This window comes from Coregonus lavaretus (genome assembly GCF_964263955.1).
Source record: "Coregonus lavaretus genome assembly, chromosome: 4".
Lineage (NCBI taxonomy): Eukaryota > Metazoa > Chordata > Actinopteri > Salmoniformes > Salmonidae > Coregonus > Coregonus lavaretus.
In genome coordinates, this window is record NC_139991.1 from 14,115,263 (window position 1) to 14,133,788 (window position 18,526).

General features: G+C 41.1%; 1 protein-coding gene across 1 annotated transcript in view; it reads left to right on the forward strand.

The window, feature by feature from the left end:
- LOC311128634 (cadherin-8-like) overlaps positions 1 to 18,526 on the forward strand; it is a gene marked incomplete at both ends in the record, with an annotated part of 72,583 nt that overhangs the window by 15,013 nt on the left and 39,044 nt on the right. The window contains one exon of the mRNA XM_084160819.1: positions 9,743 to 10,046. Coding sequence (XP_084016945.1) covers positions 9,743 to 10,046 — 304 coding nt within the window. The remainder of the gene's footprint in view (positions 1 to 9,742; positions 10,047 to 18,526) is intronic.

Here is an 18,526-nt window from a genome sequence, read left to right on the forward strand (position 1 = left end):
CCTCCAATAACAAGCTGTTTGAGGTCTAGCTGGTGCCCCAGTTAGAGAAGGGCATGAAGTTACTGTAAGTTTGTTTAGTGTCGGGCGCCTGGTAACCGTGCATGGTCATGAACAGGCTGTGTTGAAAAATGGCTAATCAAAGCTCCACAGTGTGAGTGACAGCATCAAAGTGGATCTGCATACTGGGGGAATTCTCCAACTTTCTGATTCTCTGCAATTAAGTCTGTGTGGGAAAAAAAAATGCATGCTGTGATGATTTCTTTCACCAGGCGCAAACAACACGAGCACTTCTCAATTCTGCTGTTGCGCTTGTGTACATTATTCTCAACCCCAGGAGAGTCAGGAGAACAGAGGGAGAGGGAGAAATACAGTATTTTCACACCATTATTGTTGCAGAGCCTTCTTACAGCAGTAACATTGTTAGATAAATTATACATCGTACAAGCAAATGCTGTTCTTCCTCTATTATGACCACAACCGACCCCAAATAAGAACTTGTTTTTTACCTAAAATACTTGGAATTGATCGTTTCTGGCTTTAAAACGTCTTGGAAGAAGTATCTCTATATCTCAATTAATTTGCTCTAAATGTAAGAAAATATGGCAGATAATTCTTGTTATCTCTTCCTCTATATACAACTCCATATTTGTGTTTTATCTACCCATACAGGTATTTCAGGTCAATAGATTTCACCACCCCATTTCTGTGTATGTAAGCATTTTTGTAAGCATCTGGAGCGACTAAATTGATATTGGAACCTGTAATAGAAGCCAGAGGAGCATTGGACAATGGTGAGATTGATGAGTGTTTGGGTGCTTTCCCGATGACCCTTCCGCATCTGGCAGGAACAGAGTCAGGCAGGTGTGACAGCCAGAATCCATCTCCCAGTCAGGGGTAATAGGAAGGTGCGCTCATACAGGGACAACCCCCCCCCCCCCCCCCTTCCTGCTATAGCCACCATTCCAGGAAGGACTCTATTTGCTTCAGTGTCTTCCAGTAGGCTATTGGTCTGCTCTCTTATATGATTAGGATGACTTATGGCATTTTTCTGACACGTTCGCTCTGCACAAGACTGCTGCTTTCAAGTAACTACACTGATTCTATAGTGTAGTAAAATATACACTACATGACCAAAAGTATGTGGACACATGTTCGTCAAACATCTAATTTCAAAATCATGGGCATTAATAGAGTTGCTATAACAGCCTCCACTCTTCTGGGAAGGCTTTCCACTAGATGTTGGAACATTGCTAAGGGGACTTGCTTCCATTCAGCCACAAGAGCGTTAGTGAGATCGGGCACTGTTGTTGGGCGATTAGGCCTGGCTTGCGGTTGCCGTTTCAATTAATGCCAAAGGTGTTCGATGGGGTTTAGGTCAGGGCTCTGTGCAGGCCAGTCAAGTTCTTCCACACGGATCTTGACAAACCATTTCTGTATGGACCTCGCTTTCTGCACGGGGGCATTGTCATGCTGAAACAGGAAAGGGCCTTCCCCAAACTGTTACCACAAAGTTGGAAGCACAGAATCATCTAGAATGTCATTGTATGCTGTAGCGTTAAGATTTCCCTTCACTGGAACTAAGGGGCCTAGCCCAAACCATAAAAAACAGCCCCAGACCATTATTCCTCCACCAAACTGTACAGTTGGCACTATGCATTGGGGCAGATAGCGTTCTCCTGGTATCCGCCAAACCCAGAATCATCCGTCGGACTGCCAGATGGTGAAGTGTGATTCATCACTCCAGAGAACGCGTTTCCACTGCTCCAGAGTCCAATGGTGGCGAGCTTTACACCACTCCAGTCGAAGCTTGACATTGCACATGGTGATCTTAGGCTTGTGTGTGGCTGCTCGGCCATGGAAACCCATTTCACGAAGCTCCCGACGAACAGTTATTGTGCTGACGTTGCTTCCAGAGGCAGTTTGGAACTCGGTAGTGAGTGTTGCAACCGAGGACAGACGATTTTTACGCGCTACACGCTTCAGCACTCGGCGGTCCCATTCTGTGAGCTTGTGTGACTTACGCTGCGCGGCTGAGCCGTTGTTGCTCCTAGACATTTCATAATACAGCACATACAGTTGACCGGGGCAGCTCTAGCAGAGAAAGGTGGCATCCTATGATGGTGCCACATTGAAAGTCACTGAGCTCTTCAGTATGGGACATTCTACTGCCAGTGTTTGTCTATGGCTATCTGCTTGATTTTATACACCTGTCAGCAACGGGTGTGGCTGAAATAGCCGAATCCACTCATTTGAAGGGGTGTCCACATACTTTTGGTGATGTAGTGTATTTGCATGAATAGGTAATACGGTAATGCATGTATATTCTGAAATGTACCGTACTGTACTTTATCCCAAGATAACACTACAAGACAAGCTCTGTTTCATAGGGTATTTTCAGCATATCATATCTAAGTTATTTAATACTGTAGTAGGGAAAGTGACTAAATGCAGTCATGCAGACTCTCTCTCGGTGGTAAAAGCAGCTCTATGCCGTGTGGCCGAGCAGCATTGTTCGAGTGCGCAACTCTGCAGCCCTGGAGTGTAGCCCTGTCACTGGCATGGAAAATCCCTTTGTGGCTCAGCTCTGATGTAAATCACAGGTAAGGGGAATCTGAGTCTGGCTGATGTACCAGCAGTGTGCCATGAAATCTCTGTTGACATTACCGATGGGCAATTCCAGAAAGAGAGGGTAAAACAGACACATGAACAATTCAAAAAGTCAGTTTTGACTCCTGTCTCTTCCACTAGGTAACTGAATTCCACTATGTAACTTTTTCCCCTTTACCAGCTTTCATCTGCACATTTACAGCACTGAAGATACCATCCCTGACACAGAGTAGCTAGTTAAAAAAAATATATATATCCTAATTCACCTGCTCGTTCTTACATTTACAATACCCCAAAGGCCTAACCTGTTTTCTTATTTTTTCTTGGCTAACCTTTAAACAGACTAAGATATTTTCCAGATTTGATAGGGAGAGAAAAGCAGATAACTTTCAAATGAAGTGAGGTAGCTAGGGAGATGAGTTACAGGAAGCAATTTCCATGTTCTTCGGCACCATAGGGAGGAAGAAATTACTCTCTTTCTGTAGCATATAACAATATTTAGTTGAAATTATCTAGACTGAAGTGCTGGACTAAAATGGGAGCACTTTATATGAATGTTCACGACCTTGTCTGTTATTTTGCTACATTATTTTGAGTGGTGCAGTGTGATGTAAAAGGTCAGCCATTTTGCCATGGGATAAAGTTATGTAATTCTGGATAGGTCCTGTGTATTTTGTCTCAAATGACAGAGCATTGTGAACTCAGAGCTACAATAATAATGCACTTAGATGGCTGAGTTTCTAAAGAAAGAAAAAACAGCATCGCTGCTGTCTGTGGGAGGGTATGGTGATGTCTCTCTCCCTAGTTATTGGTTCCTTTTTCTCAGCAGTGTGAAACACATACACACAAGCATGACTCACACAGACAGTGCTTCAGCTTGTAGCTGCCGTCCACTCTGAGGTGATGTGACATCTTCAAACACAGCTTTGTGTAATTCCACATTCAACTAGACTATCTGCGTTGACGGCGCTGCCTAAGTGAGGGACCTTTTCTGTCCCCTAGCTATCTGAAGGGAGCTGCCAACTGCTGCTGTTTAGAGCACTGCTTAATTGTTTTCCTCTACAGCAATGCATATTTTTCTTTTGTTCACCTAGGAACATAAAATGGAGCTGTTATGTGCATATCTAATGACAATCGACAACCCAAGCTTCTTAAGGGGGAAAAAATATAAATCTGACCAATAAAAGCAATGTTTGTAGATTTGTTACATGCCCGCAGATAAATTGCTCTCTGATACCTATACATTAAATCCCCCAATGGAGAGATATGTAAGCCATGTTTCTATATAAATTGCAGCTGTTGCTGTGTGTTTGTTGCTGTATTTTGTCCTTAGTTGAATATGCCTGCTAGCCCACCATAGGGTACAGATACTTGTTTTTAGTGCACTTGTGACATATTTTTCAGTAGGACATACTTACGATTTATTCCTACAGAGAAAACTAAACTGAAGTCGTCCATGACGCCAGCTCAAGCACTCGAAGTCTATTCTTTTGTTATTGAGATGTCGCACAGGGGGGCATCTGCAGTCGCAATGGTCTGCCTCTTTTTTCCGTGGGAGGGAGCCCTAAATAAAGGTTATTGCACTGCATGTCTCTCTTAGTGCTTTGTTATTTATGTCATGACTCATTGTACCGAACATGGGGGTATAGACCCCTAGAAGTGTACTGGTTAAACCTATCCTAGAATAAGATTCTATAATTTTACTGGAATAATTTTCGGATAAATGCATTGTTCGCCTATAGTCACGCCGATAGGTTGATAGGCTGTTCGATAGGCTGTTTGAGAAGGTCTGAATCCTAAGCAACCTGCCTACACATTGTTTGCAGTACAATAGACCAACATAGCTACTGTAGTAGGTCAAAGCTGTGTGCTGGAAAATCTTGGTAGAGCATGGGTGAAGTAAGCGTTGTGGTGCTCATGTGAATTTCCTTTCTTTTTCAGCTTCAGACCAATGCCTACTTCTCACTTAAAACATAGTTTTTGTGTTTAATAGACATATGACTTAATAATAGTGTGTTCGATTGTTGACCATGTTTTGTGAAGAAGTTACAAAACATCCCTCATAATACTCTGTAAATTGGAGTAGGTCACAGCTATGTTTCAACTCAAAAGTTCATCATGAAGAACAGCAGCCCCATTGTCTAAAGCTGCGGATAGTCCAGTGGTCCATTGTGACATATCCATTTGACTTTGCAACCACCATCCGCTGGACGCACAGCCCGACCGCGCACCTCCCCAACATTCCCAACCGACGTGGTGATGGTTGGAGAAATGGCTTGAGGTCCAATATTCTAGAACACTGGTGTGTAGATGCGTACATGTTTTGGACTCTGATAAGCACTTAACACTTAACAATGTGTTGCCTGTAGTGGTGTCATTTACAAGATCACATTGCATGTTTTACTGGAGAATGAGATGCCTATCTTCTCTCTTCTAGCTAATTCATTCAGTTGTTCAATAATTATAAAACAAAAGAATGTTGAAATATGAATTACAAACCCAAGCAGCGCCATCTGGACAACAATAACAATCCATCATAACGAAATGATGTATCAAATTAGACTTGCTACAGGTTCCATCTGTACCTTGCGAAATCAATCTCATTCTGATTTGAATAGGTCAGCTGCGTGAAAAAAGAAAACAATTTGCTCCTTGATTATTGTTGTTTTGTTCGGGCTTCTCCCCCAGCCTGTGGTGTATATATTTAGGCTCATAGGTAGGCTAATCATACTGTGGAGGAGGTTAAAGCTAAAACCTACCCCCGTTTAACACACCGCACGGCATCCATCTCCTAATGAATTTTTACTGCTACAGCTCCTTTGTCTCTGCACTCTACATAATGCAGAGGTTTCTGCCTGGGCTTAGACCTTGTTACACAGATTCTCAGAGAATGCATATGGAATGGCTATACAATGGATAGAGATACTTATTGTGTCAAGTGCCTTGATTATACTTTATAGTTAAATATTTGTATAGCACACTTGTGAAGACGTCAGTAGCAGATTGATTAGCTCAGGTTGGGAAATTGTAAAAAATGTAATGAACAGTGGGAATGACTCTATAGGGATAGTTTATTGCATACCAAAGGTTATTCCTTCACTATAGCCCGTAAGGCCTTTAAAGTGTACTGCAAAATCATTTTCCATTTCCAAGCTTCTCTCAACAGGCAGGCAGCCTGAAATACACCCTCCTCACACACACAGGCACGCACGCACACACGCAATCACACACACACACACACACACACACACACACACACACACACACACACTCACAAACAACTTATTTTCATGGATGAGTACATCTAATTGCATTGGCCTCTTAGACTAAAGGTAGCCGAGTCATTTGCTCTGTGATCCTATTGCCTTTGAATGAATCTTGTGAAGCAATAGTCTGGCCCAACAATAACACAATGGCCGCCACTTCTTCCTCTTCTCTCCCTCTGGAGGGTTCTGCATTGAGAGGTTGCACCATTCAAGACAGTGGATCTGACTGTAATTATTGTACCTCTCATTGGTGGAGTAGTGTGGTTCTCACTGAGGACATTTTTGTCAGATTTGATTAAAATGGTACTTTCATGGGATGGACTGCAGGGAAAATTGTCCCCAAGAATAGCTAAGTGTATCATATATCATGCATCGAGCCATCTGTTCCTTAAATTCCAAATGTTATTGCAATATTTAGAATTACAGATTATTAATGTAGGTGTAATTAACAAATTAAATCTTCCTAATGAAAAAGTGTCTGTATAAATTGCTAGACTTCTTGCTCAGAATCAAGTAACTACAGTAAATAATTCCTTAGTGTAGCCTTAAGGTAAAGTGGAATATACTTTATATATATATATATATGATGCCATGTTTTTAGTGCAACACCCCTATGATGGTAACTGTGACCTCATACAGTGAGATATGATTACAGTGACCAATGTGGACATCATATCTGACCCTTTATCTGATCGTTATCCGATCATATGAGAACGTATAGGAAATAGTAATTCTCATTATCATACCAGCTGTAAACAAGGTTTCAGGCTGATCACACTTGCTCATATGTTGCGTTGTATATCAGTTGGCTACCCACACACAGATAGCCCACATCCTCATTATTAGGATGTAAAAAGCAAGTCCTTTTGGATGAATTTCACCACACAAATCAGCATATAAGGATTTAAGCTTCCAGGGCGAACAGCGCAAAGAAACCCTGGCTAATTGAGCCTTGCGATGGGATTCAGATGAGGAACTGCTCTGACATGCTAGACGCCAGCTAACACCTAGCCTTACAGGGTGACAGGGCCCCCTCTCCCTCACACTCCCTCTCCCTGCAGAGAGGAGCAGCACACGCCCTCTCCATCACTTGCCCTGACAAGGAGCAAAATCATTAATTTGCCATGTAGGGCTTAACGCTACACTTAAGTGTGGAGCCTGAGGCTGACGGGAATGAAATGCTCCTCATTAGGATGCACTATTGTTCCTCCAATTGCTATAAAAGCTCATCTGGAGTATGGAGTGACATATTTTCTCCTGAGCTTGTCAGTAAAAGCAGCCCCATGTGGCAGTGATTGTGGGTACAGTGGGAAGAGGGTCTGATTCCCGTCATTGTGCATTGAGATTCATAAAGAAGCAGTGAACTATAATGCAGGCCAATAAGCGTGATGTCTAAGTTCTTACATGTAGAGGGTTTGCTAATAAACATAGATAAATAGATGCATGATGGGAAGTCCGGATATGTGAGCAGTTTTCATTATCATGCAAGGCTGCTGTTGTGACATTGCTATTGGGTTATTTTCCACTCATGAATCTACTTATGCTTATTTAGTGCAGACTTGGTCTTAAGTGCAGTTTGAGGGTTTGAGTGGTTGAGTGTCTGTACCATATAACGTTATCGTTCCGAAATGTGGACAGAATAGTTTTAATGAACACAAAACGGTTAAGGTTAAGTGTTCCCAGAATGTCATTGTTTGCCGGTGCAGTTTTGTTGCCTTGCTAACTTGGATAATGATAGACAGCTGTGTCAGCCCCTTTTCTTTCATTCTCCTCTCTGATGATCACTTGTGCATTGTGGTGTAAAGATCATCCTACGAGAGGGGAAGAGGTACCATTTACACTGGACAGTATGCACTGTATCTAGAAACATTCTGGTGAGAGTGGATATCTCACAGCTTACATTTATTAATATGATGGGGGAGTGGGGTGTGGTGGCCTGATATTTATTTTTCTTCCATGATTAGAATAATTGATACAATTATGCTAGGAAGACTTCATACCGTGTATGATGTTTCTTTGCCAGCTTTGTATTTTAACACACACAAACACACACGCACGCACACGCGCGCGCACACACACACGCACACACACACGCACACGCGTACACGCACACGCACACACTCACGCACACGCACACACACACACACACACACACACACACACACACACACACACACACACACACACACACACACACACACACACACACACACACACACACACACACACACACACACACACACACACACACACACACAGAGAGAGAGCCTCCAAGTAAACTGACATACATTAATTTGGGCTCATTTAAGGGGTTTCGTAGTGTGTGGAATGTTGTGAAGCTGTTGTGTTAATGAGCCACATCTTTCATGTGAAATGATGGCACAATTAGGAAAACAAAAGTGCAAGGTGTGACAATTTAAGTGAATGTGCTTTGTCAGTGTCTGTGAACAGCACCTTTGAGACAGTATATGCATAAAACGGGTTTATAAAACAATCGTGGAGGCTTCATAGAGGTCTGGATTTTTGTACACACATTTTACCTTGTTACTCTGTCCCCAAACATGGTCTCAAAGGAATACCTCTGGCAAATTTCAGGGCAGAAAATTAAATGGAAGTTGCTGAATAGGATGTTCTGGTGCAAGATCTTTACAAAAATACAAATTAGAAAGAGGACCACTTCTGGCCATGTTTCAGACCGATGCTGAACATTGTTCAATTTGCAAATGTTCTACTTAATAATCCCATCCCCCCCTGCAATCCTTAGTCACTTACCTTTGGGATCAAGTTCCTAGCCATATCCGCTCCTCATTTGTAAAAAAAAAAAAAAAAAAAACATGAAAAGGGTTGTCTGTACTTGAATCCACTAATGTTCACACAATGTGTGCTCGCTTGCCAGACGGCAGTGTCAAAGACATTGACAGGTGACTCTATACATAGGCAGTGGTGGAAAAAGTATTCAATTCTCATACTTGAGTAAAAGTAAAAATACCTTAAAAGAAAAAGACTCAAGACCCAGTAAAATACTACTTGAGTAAAAGTCTGAAAGTATTTGGTTTTAAATATACTTAAGTATCAAAGTAAATGTAACTGCTGAAATATACTTATGTATTAAAAGTAAAAGTACAAGTAAATTCCTTATATTAATCAAACCAGACGACACGATTTTCTTGTTTTTTAAATGTACGGATAGCCAGGGGCACACTCCAATACTCAGACATAATTTACAAACAAAGCATTTGTGTTTAGTGAGTCCGCCAGATCAAATGCAGTAGGGATGGCCAGAGATTTTCTCTTGATAAGCGCGTGAATTAGGCAATTTTCCTGTCCTGCTAAGCATTCAAAATATAAATAGTACTTTTGGGTGTCAGGTAAAATGTATGGAGTAAAAAGTACTTATTTTCTTTAGGAATGTAGTGAAGTAAAAGTAAAAGGTTTAAAAAATATAAATAGTAAAGTAAAGTACAGATACCCCCAAAAATGAATTAAGTAGTACTTTAAAGTATTTTTTACTTAAGTACTTTACACCACTGTACATAGGCAATGAAAGTGTTTGAGGTTGGTTAGAACAAAAACCTCTGGCCATAGTGCATTATTCACACTAATGTGTGCTGGAATTATTATTTGTATACCCTGCTTCATGATAACATAATAAGGTAGACATGACCCACTTTCTATAGTGTATCAGTTGACCATATGCTTTGTTCGTAGTGGGCCTCAGTTGTCAATATGGACGAAGAAAAATGTTAATGACTACATCAGTTGTGCCAACATTGGTCAACATTAATAAAACTCTTATCGTTTAACTTAAAGATAATACCAATGATATAAGAATAAACGGTGAAACTCATCAATTCATTCCTTTTTTTCAGCTACACACAGATTTGGATGTTGGCAGCACACCAATAAAGTATGTCTTGGCTGGCGAGGGGGCGGGTACCATCTTTGCCATCAACGAGATTACGGGAGATATTCACGCCATGAAGAGACTGGACAGAGAGGAGAAGGCAGAGTACACACTAACAGCACAAGTCGTTAACAGAGACACCGATCAACCCCTGGAACCGCCCTCGGAGTTCATCATAAAGGTGCAGGATATCAACGACAATCCGCCACAGTTCGTTGAAGGCCCCTACAGGGCCTCTGTCCCAGAGATGTCTCAAGTTGGTAAGTCAAGTGAAGGCCTTCACTTCTCTTTCTGCAGGCATACAAACTCATCTCTACATAATTTCAGAATATCATCTTTATTTATGTGTAATTGCAGGGTATTTGGGTAACTATCGTGATATCTAATACCCCCCCCAAAAAAAATTTGTGTATTGTGATGATAACATTGGTCATCATTATAATACAAACACTTTTCAATTACATGTTACCATCATGATTTCCATGTTGTCATATTAAAAATGGTCCTCAGCGTTGAGTAGTAACAATTCCTGCAAGCGGATACCATATATACTTTGAAAACAATGTTTGATATATTCCTTAACAATATGGTATATAACCACTACAAAACCTTTTGTATGTAACAGTATGTTCATATATTCATATATTCAAGCATTCAAATTAGCAGTGCCTGATCACATATTTCAAATGTAGCACACAAAGTTAGCAGAACCTGAAAATGAATCGGCTCATGTTTCAAGGGTCTCAAAACTGACCTTGGAATGGGTACCTTACTGTGAGTATCTTGTAGAAAATGTTTGTCAGAAACAAGTGGGAGAGCAGGATGCATCTCTTCACCTTTTTGACATGCTGCCTTCAGAAAGAGACATATAGTGGTGTGGTTATTTGGTGTGGTACTGTTGTTCCCTATCATGAAGCTGACATAAGTCAGATATGATTTTACTATGACAGCAAACACATATTGCAGCCACCAACATTGCAGTTTTCTCTTACAGTGCATTCAGAAAGTATTCAGACCCCTTGACTTTTTCCACATTTTGTTACGTTACAGCCTTATTCTAAAATGCATTAAATTGTTTTTTCTCCTCATTAATCTACATACTATAACCCATAATGACAAAGCAAAAACAGTTTTGTAGAAATTTGAGCAGATGTATAAAAAAAACAAAAACAGAACTATCACATTTACATAAGTATTCAGACCCTTTACTCAGTACTTTGTTGAAGCACCTTTGGCAGTGATTACAGCGTCGAGTCTTCTTGGGTATGACGCTACAAGCTTGGCACACCTGTATTTGGGGAGTTTCTCCCATTCTTCTCTGCAGATCCTCTCAAGCTCTGTCAGGTTGGATGAGGAGCATCGCTGCACAGCTTTTTTCAGGTCTCTACAGAGATGTTAGATCAGGTTCAAGTCCGGGCTCTGACTGGGCCACTCAAGGACATTCAGAGACTTGTCCCGAAGCCAGTCCTGCGTTGTCTTGGCTGTGTGCTTAGGGCCGTTGACCTTGTTGGAAGGTGAGCCTTCGCCCCAGTCTGAGATCCTGAGCACTCTGGAGCAGGTTTTCATGAAGGATCTCTCTATACTTTGCACTGTTCATATTTCCCTCGATCCTGACTAGTCTCCCAGTCACTGCCGCTGAAAAACTTCCCCACAACATGATGCTGCCACCACAATGCTTCACCATAGGGATGGTGCCAGGTTTCCTCCAGACATGACACTTGGCATTCAGGCCAAAGAGTTCAATCTTGGTTTCATCAGACCAGAGAATCTTGTTTCTCATGGTCTGAGAGTCTTTAGGTGCCTTTTGGCAAACTCCAAGCGGGCTGTCATTTGCCTTTTACTGAGGAGTGGCTTCCGTCTGGCCACTCTACCATAAAGGCCTGATTGGTGGGGTGCTGCAGAGATGGTTGTCCTTCTGGAAGGTTCTCCCATCTCCACTGAGGAACTCTGGAGCTCTCTGAGAGTGACCATCGGGTTCTTGGTCATCTGCTTGACCAAGGCCCTTCTCCCCAGATTGCTCAGTTTGGCCAGGCGGCCAGCTCTAGGAAGAGTCTTGGTGGTTCCAAACTTCTTCCATTTAAGAATGATGGAAGCCACTGTGTTCTTGGGGACCTTCAATGCTGCAGACATTTTTTGATACCCTTCCTTTGATCTGTGCCTTGATACAATCTTGTCTCGGAGCGCTACGGACAATTCCATCGACCTCATGGCTTGGTTTTTGCTCTGACATGCACTGTCAACTGTGGGACCTTATATAGACAGGTGTGTGCCTTTCCAAATCATGTCAAATCAATTGAATTTACCACAGATGGACTCCAATCAAGTTGTAGAAACATCTCAAGGATGATCAATGGAAACAGCACCTGAGCTCAATTCCGAGTCTCATAGCAAAGGGTCTGAATACTTATGTAAATAAGGTATTTCTGATTTTAATAAATTTGCAAAACTTTCGAAAAACCTGTTTTCGTTTTGTCATCATGGGGTATTGTGTGTAGATTGATGAGGGATTTTATAATAAGGCTGTAACGTAACAAAATGTTGAAAAAATCTTGGGGTCTGAATACTTTCCGAATGCGCTGTAGTGTGTTGTTCTCAATTGAAATGCTTATTGTATTTATCCAAGGGTTTTGACAGTGAATTGAGGGGTATTGCTAGTAGTGGGATGAAAAGCAAAGTGCTAGTTGACTGCAGAGACTGGGATTTGCCAATGGGAATGCAGTATAAAAATGGAAATTGGTGGCTTTTGTGATTGTTTTGCTTTATCACTGCTGATTAATTAAACATTCACCAATGTTCTCTTGTTAGCTTGAAAGGCTTTTTGAAACTACTTGTTTCCGTGTTGATAAGTTTTTATGTGTTGTGGCGTTATGGAAAGAATCAAAAGCTCTGGACATGAAGACACAAACAAACATTCAGTCTTTTTTCATCTTCCGTCTCATATTCATAAATCCTTTGTGTTTAATTTCTATCACTCTAAAATGAGATTTTTTGTAGAACTCGCTGATGCTCTATTTTCAAGTTGTGCTTTAAAATTCCAATAAAGGCTACTGCAGAAACAGAGGAAAATAAACTCTTATTAACATAGAGACTGTTGGATTACTGACAAAAACATGTAACTCAAAAGTATTAAAAAGTGCTTGAGGTCAATTCCAAAACTGTAAGCTGTTTTATGGAGCTTTATCAAATAAAGGTTAGCTTTTTAAATGTTTGGGCTGACATGCCTCTCATAGTACACATTCAAACAAAGGCTATACAATGCCCCAGTGTTTCATCACAACCTTGGCAGGCAGTTACCACTAGAAGAAAATATATGTGACATGTGCTGGTAAGGTCTTAATGTTTCCAGTGTGCAGGTGAGCACAAAGGTTAATAGAACATGCAGGAGAATGCCTTGTTCTTTCTGAAGGTGAGCTGGAGAAGAAACTTGGCTTTTTCGCTTCATTTCATGTTATTTATTGAATAACAAATAAAATAAAACCATTTTACGGTTTTGGTTTTGTTATTGGTGTACTAACATTCTCCATTTAAAGACCAAAGAGTGCAGAGTACTACTTCATTGGTGATGTGCATTCAACCTATAAGAGATTCTCCTGTTAGCTTACTCTGATCTGGTTCCCTGATAGTAACACTTAATGATCTCATTCTAAGAGGACATTAGAGCACTAAACATGTTTTTGATTGATTTCTTTTTTACACTTGACTGCATGTTTTCAACATTATCTCAAAAGGGAAGGTATTAGGGTGTCTGTCGTATTAATATTCCTATCAGCCTTTGAGTGTGGGCAAATAAACAACCGAACAAGCACCAAATATCCTGTTAAAGGTTTTATAATATTATACATTAATATTTAATACACTATACTCATCCATTCATTGTTTGATACTGGAAGGCTGAAACTGCTGTATCTATATTCCTGATATTTATATATTTCAATTTGTCTTAAATTCAAAATGAGTTTGTTACTTAATGGTATACTGTAGGTCTTCTCACAAGGGGAATTATGCATCATTTGCATGGATTGGACAAATCTCATTGGATTATTGGATCTCTTTTCTTGTTAATGGGGTCTTTGACTTTAAGGCCAAGACAAGCAAGAAAATTCCCCCACTAGGTTCTAGAACCATATGCTGGAATTATAGAGCTCCCTGCCTTCTGGAGCTAACAAGGGGATTGTGATGTAGTTTAAATTACAGTCTGCTTGAAGTGACGATTCAGGTAATTAGAATCAGGTCGTCCGACCCTCCTCTCTACCAAAGAAAGGGTGTGAATGACAATAATTGCTACACAGAGAAATAAACTCGGAAAGTTGTTTTGCCATCTCAAACTCCAACGTGAGGCCTCGGGAGCCTTGCTTGTGCCTGCTTCATTATCAAGGCGATTAATAAACTGGTGGAGAGACAGATGGCATGTCGCTCCTCAGCCCTCCTCTCCTCGCAGCGCAGCCGCTCTCAACCCCCTGTAAAATGAGCCTGTGTACAGAAGCACCATGCGTGCGAATGTGTCAGGATCTGCTAAATTGGAGCACAGACATAAAATTGAAGTGACATTAATAGATTACCTGGAGTTCATTTGCATTTTGAGAGTTATTATGAACATCGGTAACAGGACTAACAGGCACAGGTCTGTGGCTCTAATTATATTTCTGATTATGCATTGATCGATGATGGCAGCTTGGAAAATAAGTAAAGAGTTGTCATCATTGATTTTGACTTGATCAAGGAGAGACGTATGGAAATGAGTGCTACATGCAGACTTCTGTTGGGCACATTATTATACAGTATACGTACATTAGATCCCTCATTTTAATATTAACACAACTTCATAAATGAAACATATACAGAGTGAAACATAACACATTTTTATATCAAAGCATGTGACGAGAGGCATCGATCACAAGTGAAAAAAGCAAAGGGACATACAGTTGAAGTCGGAAGTTTACATACACCTTAGCCAAATACATTCAAACTCAGTTTTTCACAATTCCTGACATTTAATCCTAGTAAAGATTCCCTGTTTTAGGTCAGTTAGGATCACCAATTTATTTTAAGAATGTGAAATGTCAGAATAATATTAGAGATAATTATTTATTTCAGCTTTTATTTATTTCATCACATTCCCAGTGGGTCAGAAGTTTACATACACTCAATTAGTATTTGGTAGCATTACCTTTAAATTGTTTAACGTGGGTCAAACATTTCGGGTAGCCTTCCACAACCTTCCCACAATAAGTTGGGCGAATTTTGGCCCATTCCTCCTGACAGAGCTGGTGTAACTGAGTCAGGTTTGTAGGCCTCCTTGCTAGCACACGCTTTTTCAATTCTGCCCACACATTTTCTATAGGATTGAGGTCAGGGCTTTGTGATGGCCACTCCAATACCTTGACTTTGTTGTCCTTAAGCCATTTTGCCACAACTTTGGAAGTATGCTTGGGGTCATTATCCATTTGGAAGACACATTTGCGACCAAGCTTTAACTTCGTGACTTGAGATGTTGCTTTAATATATCCACATAATTTTCCTTCCTCATGATGCCATCTATTTTGTGAAGTGCACCAGTCCTTCCAGCAGCAAAGCACCCCCACAGCATGATGCTGCCACCCCCGTGCTTCACCGTTGGGATGGTGTTCTTCGGCTTGCAAGCAACCCCCTTTTTCCTCCAAACATAACGATGGTCATTATGGCCAAACAGTTATATTTTTGTTTCATCAGATCAGAGGACATTTCTCCAAAAAGTACGATCTTTGTCCCCATGTGCAGTTGCAATCCGTAGTCTGGCTTTTTTAGGGCGGTTTTGGAGCAGTGGCTTCTTCCTTGCTGAGCGGCCTTTCAGTTTATGTCGATATAGGACTCGTTTTACTGTGGATATAGATACTTTTGTACCTGTTTCCTCCAGCATCTTCACAAGGTCCTTTGCTGTTGTTCTGGGATTGATTTGCACTTTTCGCACCAAAGTACGTTCATCTCTAGGAGACAGAACGCGTCTCCTTCCTGAGCGATATGACAGCTGCGTGGTCCCATGGTGTTTATACTTGCGTACTATTGTTTGTACAGATGAACGTGGTACCTTCAGTCATTTAGAAATTGCTCCCAAGGATGAACCAGACTTGTGGTCTACACATTTTTTTCTGAGGTCTTGGCTGATTTCTTTTGATTTTCCCATGATATCAAGCAAAGATGCACTGAGTTTGAAGGTAGGCCTTGAAATACATCCACAGGTACACCTCCAATTGACTCAAATGATGTCAATTAGCCTATCAGAAGCTTCTAAAGCCATGACATCATTTTCTGGAATTTTCCAAGCTGTTTAAAGGCACAGTCAACTTAGTGTATGTAAACTTCTGCCCCACTGGAATTGTGATACAGTGAATTATAAGTGAAATGATCTGTCTGTAAAAAATTGTTGGAAAAATTACTTGTGTCATGCACAAAGTAGATGTCCTAACCGACTTGCCAAAACTATAGTTTGTTAACAAGAAATTTGTGGAGTGGTTGAAAAAATAGTTTAAATGACTCCAACATAAGTTTATGTAAACTTCCGACTTCAACTGTATGTGAAGACTGAGATATGGGCCACATTAGTCAACTGTGAGATGCTCTTAAACACAATATTTCAACACATTACAGATATCAGATTAATATCAGGACGGCTGGGTTATTTTGATACCATTCCACGCTCCATTTAGGCAGGATGTGCAATACATTTTACTTCCTTGATATCATCATTTACAACTGCCAGGTCGCATTTGTAAATGAGAACCTGTTCTCAACTGGCTTACCTGGTTAAATAAAGGTGGAAAAAAATTTAAAAATAAAAAATAAAAAATTCAACCTATGCTCAGATCTTTGTAATATAACGCTGATCTTGCTGTCAATTCTGAACAAAACCGTGGCTTTAGAGCAGTGGCAAAGGGACACATGGTAATTACCATGGAACATTGTAGCTTAATTGGAGGGTCATAGTCTTACCTTTGAAAACATTTATTTTTAGACCATGGTCTTCAACTGTAACAACTTGGTGGAGGGCTTTTGTCTGGTGTGACTCGCTTCTCTGATTCAGGACTGTAGGTTCTGGCAGATGGGCAGGGAGGCAGGAGGTTGTGGGCCTTTAACACTGTGTGCAGCTGGGCCATAGCAGAGTCACATCTGCCGTGGATGCCAGGCACAGTGCTGTAGAAGGCCCATGGTCTCAGCTGGGGCAGGGGTCAGGCCAGTGAACCTGGAGTGACTCTCTCAGCCCAGCCAGCCCATTTGGTGCTGCTAAATAGGGATAGGACAGGAGAGGGTACTTCACAGACAAGCTGGGCCTAGCTGTAAATAACTTGCTCCTTCTATTTCACCTCATTCTGCATTTGGCGTGTCCTCTCTCTCTCTCTCTCTCTCTCTCTCTCTCTCTCTCTCTCTCTCTCTCTCTCTCTCTCTCTCTCTCTCTCTCTCTCTCTCTCTCTCTCTCTCTCTCTCTCTCTCCATATGGGTGCCTATGCTTAAATACAAATCTATATTCATCTTTTGATATAGCCTTTTGATATGGCTTGTTGGATGATGGAGAACTATTTCAATGTTTGGGAATTTGTTGTTTTGTCAGACAAACAGTGTGAATATGCAGAGACAACTGGCATGTCTGGACTGGTTCTGCCACCATTCAATTTAATCAATCACCTAGCTGACGCATCTGTCGGGTTGTACCAAAATAATGAAAGAGCACACACACACACACACACACGCACACATGCACACACACACTGACTCACACATTACTTATTCATCACATGTTATTTATTATCCAGCGTAACTCTGAATTATGCATGTAATATGATCAGTCTCTGGTCCTTCAAAGCCTCCTGAGGCATTTGTTCTTTGTAGCATACAGTATGTAGACTTTCTATGTAGCATGTACTTTGTGGCACACCTAACACACCTAGCTGTACATTAACAAGACTGTACCCTGCAGTTCCAAAGTTGCTGGTATTTGCGTGTCATTTGTCCTGCTCCACTGTGTGGCTGAGCCTGATTTCTCCCTCTCTAATACCTCATCTTGGTCTTCCTTGGAGGGAGAACAAAAACTACAGGCTCCCAGGTAATGTAGCCCTTCAATATGTTCTGCATAAGATTGGCTCTGTGGATGAATGGTAAAGAGCTCAATGAAACGAAGGACAAAACACCCGACTGGCGCTTTTCAAAAGACCCCCTTTTCGTGGAGCAGTGAAGCCCAAAAAAATGAAGAAAAGATAAGAGACAACGTGATAAAAGAGAGGTAAATGAATGAGCTGAAGTGTGTTTTTGTCTGAGCAGCTCTTGTGGTGAGAGGAAGGTACATAAACACCCAAGGCCAGTGCTAATGGGTCTGGGCAGCATCGTGTCGGCTGGAGTGATGCGACTGATCCCCTGTGACAGGGTAATCAGTACTATGCTGGACACTGACATTATCCCTCTGAGAGCATGCTGAGAATGGAACATGCTATATGTGAAACTACAGGCCTTATCAAGGCCCAGTGTATAGCTGCCTTCATATGATTTACATTGATATTACCTTTATGTTGAATAGCTTTTTACATACTTAATTTAGGTGGCAAGTGGAGTGCAGTTCTCACATCTGAAGGTGCTCATGTCACCTTCCTATCATATATTTTGATGTGTTAATTTACATTATGGACATTTGCATGGAAGAGATGACTATGTAAGAATGCAGTTTTACATGAACAAAGTTTTATCAAGCATATTATGAATTAGGCTTGGGTGATATACCGTTTGT